At 38.8% G+C, this 11907-nt stretch overlaps 1 protein-coding gene across 1 annotated transcript in view; it reads right to left on the bottom strand.

The window, feature by feature from the left end:
• Positions 1-4949: 4949 nt before the first annotated feature.
• Positions 4950-11907, bottom strand: part of LOC118789671 (zinc finger CCHC domain-containing protein 24-like) — a 68469-nt gene continuing 61511 nt past the window's right edge. Inside the window, exon 4 of the mRNA XM_036546176.1 lies at positions 4950-5542. Coding sequence (XP_036402069.1) covers positions 5429-5542 — 114 coding nt within the window. The 3' untranslated portion in view covers positions 4950-5428. The remainder of the gene's footprint in view (positions 5543-11907) is intronic.

Raw genomic sequence — 11907 nt, 5'->3', positions numbered from 1 at the left:
TTTATAAAAGTGCTTGTGACATCTCACATGTGGCTTTGACTTACAATTGAACATTTAGCCCACTTTATAGAAAATACTGAGATATATATTGTGTATTGCCATTCAGCCTAAAAATACCGAGATATGATTTTTTGATCCATATCGCCCAGCCCTATTTCACATACTCTAACGACGCATATTTTTTTTCTGAACTTTGCATAAAACATTACAACCCACACAAGTTCCATAACATTGTTTCTTTAGTAGTATTGCATACTAAAACTCAAGTTTGTTTTCCTTGAATTCAGCGATGAATGTAAATCAGTAAAACATTACAAATGTTCTGTGTTTTAACAAAACAATATTATTGCATTTCAATTCATGTCTTCATATACTTTAAAAACACCAACATCAGAATATTTATGTTAGCTAATAAGATTCATAACAATTGTAATACTGGTTCAAAAGGGTAGCACACTTCAAAATACACATATATGAGCACTGATTAGCATATTAGTTAAATCACTTGGAAATAAAGAATTATTTCAATACTGATAGTATTTTCCATCTACAAAACAAAAATGGCTTATATGAGAGAAAGGTTTAATTAGTACCAGCCTATTCATACAATAAGCTATGCAGCCATCAATATTTTCTTCTTAGTGTAGTTTTGTTGCATATTTTATACAGAAAAGGTATTGTAAAAAAATTCCTTCCATAAATATCTTCTTTAGGACACATCCTCAGATTATTGTAAAACATTAAAGAAATTTTTTTCTTTAGCTTTGTTTGTGTGTCAACAATAGGCCCTTTTCACAACAAAAAAAGCTTTTATATTGCAATATATCATTTAAAAATTACTGCTATACTTTGAAAATGAGGGCCATCTAAAACATACATAAAATACTTAGATTGCAAGAATCTAAGAGTTCCACTATTAGCTATTATTTCTCTAAAATTTTTAACATCTGGAAAGGTTTCCAAAATACACATAGGGTTCATACAAAAAAAGATGCATTCTGAAAAATAACTGTAAAAGACAAGTACATGTGTCTTGATATAGTTCTTACATGAGTGTTCATTATTATATTACTGCTGTGCTCCCATTGGCTGTTGCTTTCCCCTTACAGGTTAAAGGTCATCGACTTGCTCAAGAGCTACTCCCAGTGTTTCTCTATCCTCCTCCTGGAGCCCCCCTGTCCTGAATATCTTCTATCTATCCTTACTCCAAACATGCTCTTGATTAAATCAGGTGTGCTCAGCTAATCAAAAGTGCCACTGATGAGTTCAGTCAGGTAGGTAGAACAGGGAAAGATGGAAAACGTGCGGAGGAGGGGGGCCCCAGGAGCAGGATTGAGAATCAGTGCTCTAGACAGTATCAATGGATCGCAATGTGGTGCTTTATAACCACCAGTCACCTCAGTCCATGTCTATAAAGGTGTTTAAAGGTTCTGTCCAAAGTTCCTGCTTCATGTTAGTTCTAGCTGCCAGGTTTTCTCAATGAACCAAGAACGGCCCTAGGAGTAACAGGAGATACCTAGATGATGACTTCATAAACTACCTCCAAGTTTTTGCACAGACAGGACTCCAAGGAAGATATCTTTTTTTTCAGCATGAAGAAATACAAATCTACCTATGCCGTTATGAGAATCAAAATGTCAAGGTGGAAAAGCCTCATATACAAAGATCAGTATAGTGGATAGTGAGAGTGAACTGAGAGTGATACAAATGCTGACATATAACATGCCCTCCCTGCAGGAAACCAGCCATTACTTCCACAGTCATGTAAATGTGTAAATATATGATTTTGATTCCACTACATCATATGAGAAGAGGAACTCAGAGGTTTTGTAGTCAATCAACAGTGAAACGTGAAAACAAAGTGGACTCCCGTAAACCAGGAACAATTTATGGTTATTTTAGATTAATATTCTTGTTATTAATGCTTGTCCCAAGCCTCTCCCGTTAAAGGGAGAGATATATTTGAACAATGGCAATTGCAACTGGCTGTTGACTACACACAGTCATAAACCTTGCAGATAAATTATGTAACTTTGCCCCACCCTTTCACTTTGGCTTTTTCCTCCCACTCTTCCACTGGCCCTGTCCAAGCCCGTGGCAGTTATGCCTTTAGTGTGCAATATGTAATTTTCTGGGACCTGTTCCTAACAACAGCTGTTCCACCTCCTTTAGATGTTGGAGTGTTCACAACAGATATCTTTAAATTATTGTATAAGCGCTCCTTACACAAATCAGCGCACACAAAAAAACGCTGAAGATACCAAAATAACAGAAGATTCAGTCCCTCTGAAATCGCGATTACGTCTGCTAAGAGCCTGTGGGAGGTTTTTGCTACGTGGATGGCTCACTAAAGTAGAAAGTTAAAAGTGCGAGACCTTACATTTGTTTCGACGCCACATCTCTCATTGTTCACCAGTGGACCAAAAACAAACAGACACATCAGTCTATATTACGATCTTTGTGAGTTTGTCCTTTATTTGTTTATCCACAACTATTATTGATATCTGAATTTTTTCCCACCAAGCCTAGGCTTCAGATAGCATTTCCTTGCTGATTATATGACAGTGCTCATGCAACTACTTTGCCAGTTGGAAATTCTTTGTTCCTGCTGCCAAGTCAACCAATAAGAATGAAAGAAAGCATTAGCCAGTTTAAGGACTCTGTAGTAGAAGTGTAATTGTAACTGAATTGTTTCTACATATATGCATCATTGTGAATAATGTCATGTTTTTGTCAGTTACTGCCTGAACATGAGTCTGAATGGGTCTGAATGCCAAACAGGTTCCTCACAATGACAAACCAGCCTTTAAAAAAACACTCTGAGCTAAGCTTCATCATTCCACAACTTTTACATACAATTACAAATAATTTATGTTTAGTTTTGTTTTTTTTGCCAAACATATTTTCTAATGGTGCTCTACCGATAATTGCATATTTTAAAAAACTATGCACAATATCTGAAAAAAGTAGTATGTTAAATTAATGACCCTTTACACAGATTCTAAAATGAAATTCACATATGCTGTCTAGCCATCATGATGAAAATGAGACTGATACATGAGAGGTATATCTCTCACACAATGCAGCATGGGACTCCCTCAGTCCCTGTCAGACTGTAATTTTCCCAAATTATTTGTCTGTGAATTGTCACAAAATAATGTATCATACCTATAAAAGAATTTCACTCTAAGTGAAGTTTATCTGTTAAACCCTCTGCTTAGTATCAGCAAATTCCTTTTTTAGCCCCGTTGTTATTAAATTCATCCCATTCTATTTTTTGTTGCCAAAAACAGACTCGGGGTCTGTAGTCTATCATACGTACGTAAGTTTTGAAAGTCGAGTTTTGTAAGTTTTTGGAAAATATGTGAGAATGGTACAGAAAAAACATTTCAATTAGGATGCACTTTCAACTGGATTGTGGGGAAAAAACCTGTATGTTAAAGAAATCACTGTTTTGGTAAACTAAACATTAAACAGAAAGTGTAAATGTACATCAATGAATGAGTTTCCATTTATCCTATAAGACATTTTGTAAGCTGAGGTAAAGTTCAAGTTCTTCTGTCCTACTCTACGATGTTTCTATCCAATGGTTCATAAATAAAACACATTTCATCTTGATCCATCAGCATAACTTCCATATCTCATCCTATCAAAAAAAAAAACCCAAATGCAAACTTTCCACTTTTTCTTTTTACACAGTGAACATTATCCTTTCAACTAATCTCCTGTTTTCCCTGCTGCTCTCCTTCTTACCTGTTGTAAAACGTTTCATGTTATGTCATGTCATGTCATGTTCATTTCTTAAATCCCTTAAATCTGTTTCCCCAAACAAAACACTTTTAACAAGATTGCTCTCTCCCTTCATTAATAAAATTGCCTCCAGGTAACCAATCTATCTTTATTGATTACTTGCTCTTAGAAAAGCATTGTTATCTGGAACCATCTGACAGGCAGTATTTTTAAAAACATAATCGTTATCACTATTATAGCTTGTGGAAAGAAATAACATTATTTTTATTGTTTTACATACACCACTCTAATCCAAATCAAATGCAGTTAGAGCAGTCTAAAAGAGATTAACAAATGACGTGCTGAATTAAAATGAAAACAGCCAATATTATAAAGGAGTATTTTTACAGACTAGGTACTTTACAGTTTACAGTATAAAATTCTGCATACCTGATCATTTGTATTTTGACAGCGTACTAGACCTGAGTTAAAAAACTGAGATTCAGATACAGTATCTACAAGGAAAAGCCATTTTAAAGCACTGTAAAAATACATGGGGAAAAATGGATCCGGGTTTTACGAGGTCATGGGACTGTTCTTCCATGGAAATAAAGTTAAATCAGACCCTGAAAGCTATGTGTGAAGACACAGGGCACAGAGTTATTGGTAAAAGGCAACTGGGGGAACATTGTTGATCCTGTCTTGAGGCAGGCATGTAAGCAAGCCTATTTTATTAACATCCTCCCTTTCCCTTCATACATCCCCTACTTTGAAATGGAAAGATTCAGAGACAGGTCCAAATCATTTTCATCTGAAATTGTATTGTTTTTTGTTTGTTTTTATCAAGTGATGTTGTAAAGACTTGTCTTTGACATCCCATCATAATCTTGTTATGGTATTGCACTGTAGCCTTTAACACAATTATTAAGATTTTTCATGAACTTCTGTTTTTATATCAGTTTCTGTAAATGGACTCCATCATGTATGTCTACGTCTACTTAATATATAGAAAGATACTTAAAAAGCAAAAGATTGTAACTATATGTGAAACAAGTTAAGGCCAAAATGAGCTATTCTAGTGAATCTACAGTAGTATCTGAGGAATTCTGAAAAAAGCTACACAAGTTATATGTTTGTATGACCCAGTTAAAATTCTTTTAAATTGCACAATAAAAAATGAAAAACAAAAACAAACTAACCTACAACCAAAATGTGGCGGCTCTCCATTAATAAATACATCACCAAAATACAAGCTGGGGAGGAAGTCCCCATTCTTCCACAGTTAATTCACAGTTAATTCAATGTGCTGATAACCCGATGAACAGCGCAAGGCAAGTAGGCCTCATTAAATTGTCAAAAACAAACATTATAACGCTCAACACAACTATGCGTTTCACTCGGCAGGCAACAACTAGGAAAGAGCTCTGTAAACAAACAGCCAACACACACTGCTGCGGGGTAATTCATTACAATTGACAAGGACAGCAATACTGTGGAGACACTGCTATCATCAAAAGACACTTTTGGTTAGACACATACACAGGTAAACATGTTACAAGGCATCAGTTATCCCTGTTAGCATTAAGAATATTTACACAAAAAGTTTGGCAGGTTCTTGCTTGGTGAAGAGCACTTGGCGGACGGAGAAAAGGCAGGGGGTGGTTTCGGCATGGTGCTGGGCCGATGCCGGGGCCCGGGGTTACTGCACGCGCCGGCAGTAGTAGCCCAGGACCTTGCACTTCTCACACAGATGCTGGGGGTGCTCCTTGCTCTGGTCTGAGACATCAAGGCCGTCCGGCTTCTCCAGAGGCCGCTGGGCCAAGGGGGGGGTGGGGGGGGGGGGGGGGGGGGGGGGGGTTGAAGAGAAACTGCATCAACATGCTGGAGGTCATAAGGTCAACGTATCTTCCACTCCTGGCTCCACCATATCTCCAACACACAGTGTATATACAAGTTTTACACTGTCACATATAATTCATTCTGTCAGACAGCAAATCCAACTGCATATTTATATAATTATACAGCAACTGAGATAAAATATCTGAAAAGTTAGGATAGATTTGCTGCTTGTGTGTGTCCACACACGTGTGTATGAGTTAAACGTTAAATATTGATTTTTTTGTACACTACCAGTCAAAGATTTGGACACACCTGATTAAGATAATGGGAAATGCTTAACTGTTTTTAAATTGTTTCTTAGGCATCAATGTCACTGTTTATATTTGTCTATGTATGAATTCAAAAAAACACTTTATAAAAATTTGGCTACTTTGAAGAATCTATAGTATAAGAGAGTTTTCATTTGTTTAACACTTTTTTGGTCCCTGCATAATTCCATTTGGGTTATTTCATAGTTTTGATGTCTTTACTATTGTTCCAGCTTTAATTCAAAATTGTAAAAAAAAAAATGCAATTATTAAGGCTGTGTTGACACGTAGCGTCTTTTTGATGAAAAACGCTGGCCAGAGCATCTTTTCAGGTGTTCCAAAAAGCAGTTGAGAGCGTCTTTTGTTGCCATAACAACAGCTACTGCAACATCTAGCGATATAGCTGGCTATACATTGTTACAGAGCTAACGTTAGCTAACAGGCTAGTGAATGCAATTTGACTCCAAACGGCCTCTTTATGATGAACGTTATGATACAGATTAACTGTCATGTTGTACAGTTCACTGTGCTCAAAAACTAGCACAATTAACTTCTCCACCGCTACCTTCTCTATTCTTGGTGGCTGTTATGGGAAAGGACGGGTCTCACTATTCCGCTTGTGATTGATCAGCTGTCAAAAAAGCGCTTGACGTAGGGCGTTTTTTTCCGGGAAGTTGAACGTTTTTCAACTGGGAAAAAACGCCCTGAGCTGCAGAAAAAACGCCGGCGACGGCGTTAAAAAACGCTCAGGACGTCAGACGGTCTACTCCATAGGATTATTATGTAAAACAGACGCTGACAGCTTCAAAAAAGTTCAACTTCAATAAAAGTTGGTCGAGTAGCAAGATGCTGGGTTACAACTTTGTCCAAGTCATCATCATAGAATCGGACCAAGACATTGAGAATTCCATCCATGTTACGGGTTGCCGACTCATAAACGTTCAGTGAACACATCTGTTTTGACAGCTTGTGCGATTAAACATTGCCTAATGTGACAGGCAATGCCGTGAGTGGATAGGTAGCTGGCCTGTGTATTTGACACGCTAAGTTTGGAGAGTGCAGTTCTATCCTGAGAGAATGTTTTGCACTGGTCAGCTAGCGCTGGAGCTATCCTGAAAGACAGGTCATGTTCCGCTATAAATGTACAAACGCGGTCTTGGACGGATGAAGCGGCAGCAGCCACACACAGCTCGGCAAAGTTGACGAAGAGCCCGAACAGCTGCTTTGTGTGAGGGATCTGTATCATGCCGAGACAATGCCTTTTGCCACTTGTCCCATACAGGTCCCGGTCTCGTTCAATTTGTGACAACATAAGCCGAACGTTTGTCCGTCATTACCGTTTTCATCTAACCAAGCCTATCGCCATTTATTTTTCACCTCCCGTTCTATTGTGCTTGTGTCTGCGCCAACCTCCACAAATTTCGCTTCTATGCTCCATCTGTTTCAATGCTAGCCTATTGTGCAGTAATCAACTGATACAGCCCCCGCAAATACTTCCTGGCACCGCCTCACAGAAAATTGAAACTAGTTGCCGATTGGATAAGAACAGTGCTCTCGTGTCAGTGCGTCGCCTAAGCAGGCTATTATTGGTTAAAACACCACATCAGTGATAGTTTTTAATAGAGTTGCGTTCCGGTCTGGTATAAGCTAGTAATAATTCAATGTCTGATCTAAAATCTGCACGCCGGAGATATTTAACCCATGTATCTGTCAATTCCTGATTCTCTAAGCTAAACAAGTATATAATCAGGTTGTTAATGAAAGTTAATGTTACTCTGCTATTGAGAAGTTGAGAGTAACATGTACAGCAGTGGCGGCTAGTGGTTGTAAAAGTAGGGGAGGAAGGAAGGTGCGCTACAGAGGGCATATGCAGGCATGTAAAACCCAGACACATTTAAAGGAGCAGAAAGGAGTTTTGGTCTACAACTAGTGAGCTAACTACCTAAAAGCCGTACAAAATACAACAGCAGCAAACTAAGCACTGATAAAAGCTTGCTAGCATTCTAACTGGTGTCTTTCAGGGATATAGTTGGCAATGTTGTGCTGTTAACGCAGTGGTCTGACCACAGAACTACACAGTGCATATAAAACGGGTGTGGGTCGGCGAGCGAGTTTCGAACCAAGGTTCTCACTGCTTGCTGCCAATCCCTTACACAGCCAGCGTCGTTGCCAGTTGAGCTAAAGGCAAATTGCCTTCAGCCCATCGGCAACAACGCTACTTAACCAGGTCTCGGGGCAGGCCCAGTTCTATATTTCCCCAATTGGGGGGGGGGGGGGGGGGGCAATCATAGTTTTGGGGTGGGCAGTTTTTATTCACCAATCCATAATTTTCTTTTTACAGCATATCAAAAAAATGCAATTCATAGTACAGCCTATAGGCTACCAACAGCCTATAACTTGACAGAAATGTAAGATATAAGGGGTGGCAGTATATCAGATAGGGAACTGAATGGACACTGGTTCAAATCCTGCTTCATGTTGCATCCTACTGAGGGTGTTGGCTTGTCTGCCAATGTTTGTTGATGATAGGTCATCTGCTACAGCCAGTCATTTAAAATGTTGGAATATCGATGTGTTATTAGCTTTTCTCAATTACTTTGTTACTTTGTTGTTTATTAAATATCATTAGCCAAAGCAATTGAGAAAAACTGTAAATACCAGGCTACCTGAAGTAATTATGAACTAACTATATATGCATAAACTATGAACATCATGTGTCAATGCGGAGTGGGCACGGAAAATGCACTACTTGAACTTGACACTTCATGCGAAGGCGCCGGACCCAGTGCCTTTGATTCTGGAGCAGCTGCCGCTGCATTAGCAGAAAGTTGTTGAATAGGAACCAGAAATCGCTGCTTGGCTGTTCGACTGTAACTATGCAGAATATCAGAAGTCCTCCATGTAATTTAGCCAGGTAAGAAATTATTTAAATCAGATTTATAAAGCTTCTGATTCCTAAAGCTACCACTCTTTCAAGATAGCAGTAGCTAACTAGCTAGGGGAACTGGCTAGCTAGCTAAGTAGCCTATCCTAAATCAGGGGCGATTCTAGGATCAAACCTTTAGGGGGGCTCAGCCCCTAATGAGAATGTGACATGCATAGAGTGCCTTGCAAAAGTGTTCAACCCCCCTGCTAAATCATTCATTTCACTGGATAACAATTAATACATTAATATTTTTCTATATATGATATTTTAATTTACAACAATAATACATTTAATGAATTACAAGTAACCTAAATAACATGAGTTTTACACCACAAAATATTTTTTTAAGAAAATGAAAAATGGAATATGCTGTTTGCAAAAGTATTCAACCCCTTTCACTCTGGCAAACCTCAATTCAATTAGGTACACAATGTTACCTTCAGAAGCAACCTAATTAGTTGGGTGGTCTATTGTAGTGTATAATAATAATGGTTCAAATGTACTGTAAATATACCATAAAGCCCAATTCTATCAGAATAAGAAACATGTGGCTACTTTAACTAAAATAATAAAGTGCATCAGTTAGCTCCTTAGCTGGCAACTATGAAAGCAGACTAGCTCAGAAAGCTAACATTAGGCAATAATCTCTAGCGAACTATGTCAGCTAATGTTCTTTGACACTATTCACACCTTGGAATTAAACCACGACAGGGTGGTGTGATGCGGCCCCATGGCGAGGGCCAAGGGGCTGTTAACCACCCTGAAGTGAAATAATGGGGAAGGGAATAATGCACACCCCTCCACCCAATCTGCAACAAGTATTTAACCAAGCCGTGGTATAAACCTGTTTAAATAAAGCCATTTGAACCTGCAACTGTGTGTCCCGTCTCTACAGACAAGTTCACAAAATCTAACGTTAGGGGGCTAAAAATGATTTCAGAAAACAATAATAATAATAATAATAATAATAATAATAAATATTATTATTGTTGTTGTTATTATTATTATTGTTATTATTATTATTCTTGTTATTATTCTTATTATTCTTGTGTCCTAAATTAGGTGTCACCAGTGTCCTAAACCCCACCAGAAGCACCCCTTATACTGCACAACACAAAACCAATAATAGTAAAACTGTAAAAAAATAAACGTAATAAATGATTTTTTTTAATATGTTGATTTTAAATTACATATATGAGAAAAATGTTGCTATGATTTAGTCTTCAATCAAGAGCCATGCACTGTAGAACTGTCAGTTAATTTTTCCGTCTCCAAGTTTTGTAGTGTCCATCCAACCAATCAGAAATCGGAACAGTTTGAAATCGCTCAGCTAGCCAATGATATTGACACTGCAGGGGGGCAGAAAAAAAGTGATTCGTCTACAGGATTCCAAACGAGTGTAACTACTCTGACAGATATAGCCTACACATGCTTCTGGCCAGAAAATTTGGGTGGGCAATGCTAAAATTGCCCACCCCTGCCCACCTCTAGATCCGGCCATGTCTCGGGGGAGTGATGTAGCTGCTGCAAACGCTCGGCTACCTGCTACCCGCTACCTAAGGCTTTTTACGCAGGACTCACATGAGCTATTACTTCAGCTCTGCTACACTCACCCCCCTTTGACCTCCTCTTACTCCTCAGCGACCACTGGCGGCCATGCAGTGGCTTAGCCAGTGATCCAGGTCACGGCACCAATGTAACGGGTGGGATCTCGCTGCGTTGTGTTCTAATATGATGTTATGTTATTACTATCAGCTCTGCTACACATAACCTGAGCGGCTAGTGGGAATGACAGTTGTGTTCTGTCCTTCACATGACCATATACTATAAAAATGAATTTGAAGATGACACCAAAACTAGTTGCCACTAAAAATATAGCTAAAAAGTGGTAAATTGCTGCATTCTGTTGTTTTGAAATTGTACCCTGACATCTCGGCCTGCACAAACTCGAACGACTGCGCATCTCGCCCACTCAACACATCGAAAAAACCCAGAATACGTTCCTGAATAGTTCCCTAATGAGCTACATATCTGACAATGGAGCCGCATCTAATTCCTGCTTGATTTCGCTTTTAATTAGGGGACCAAGGGGGACCACTTGGGGGCGCTACACCATTAAAAAGGTACTGGAACCCTCTTGTTTTTACTTGGATTATTAGGGGTCCAAGCACCAAAGGTGCTGGAACCCTTGTTTTTATTTGGATTATTAGGGGTCCAAGCACTGAAGGTGCTAGGCACCTATTGTAATTGTTGGAATTTTTAACTATTATACTGGGAGTCTATGGCAGCCCATAGAACCCCTCGGAGGATTTTTATGAAATTTGGCACATTGATAGAGGACAGTCCAAAGTATCCAGGCCTCAAATTTGGGGTCAATCCATCCATCTCTGTAGCGCCACCAACAGGCCAAACTTCAAGGTACATTTTTGCTTATAACTTTTGAACCGTTTGTCCTAGAGTTGTGATCCTTATTTCCGCTGAATCCCTGGGTCACAATGAATTGAGTAGACTCATCCACTGTAATGGATTTTTGAAAAAAAAATCAATTTTTTGAAAAAACTACTTTTGCGAACCAGTCCTAGACCGTTGATCCTATCACCACCAAATTTGGTCCGTATCATCTACAGAGGGTTCTGACCAAAAATTACTCAAAGAATTTTACTAGGGCAAACGATACGGCCGCTGTCGTCAAATGAAATTCCATGGTGAAGACACCAAAACAGGAACTGAGTCATATCTCAGCAATGCTTTGTTGGCATGATGCCAAACTTGGTACACTTTGTTGGTATTAGCAACACTGGGTATGCACCAAGTTTCATGAAATTTGGCCACTTGGGGGCGCTATACCATTAAAAATCATTAAAATACCCATTACTCTGGCAGAAAAGCAGATATCTCAACTAAATTTCTTGTGCTTCATCAAAGTTAAGGATCCTATCTGGGAACTTATGAAACCTCCACATCAGCCATTTTGTGTTTCATCCACCTTTGATTTTGTCAAAAACACATTTACCACCTCTTCCTAGAGTTAAGGCACAATGCGGTTTTGTGTATTACCTCTTTGGACCATTGTCTTTAACAGTTGTTAAAGGATAGTTGCCAGGT

This window comes from Megalops cyprinoides, chromosome 15, assembly GCF_013368585.1.
Source record: "Megalops cyprinoides isolate fMegCyp1 chromosome 15, fMegCyp1.pri, whole genome shotgun sequence".
Classification (NCBI taxonomy): Eukaryota; Metazoa; Chordata; class Actinopteri; order Elopiformes; family Megalopidae; genus Megalops; species Megalops cyprinoides.
The sequence above is the reverse complement of the archived record's forward strand: the minus strand, read 5'-3'. Positions and strand labels throughout refer to the sequence as shown.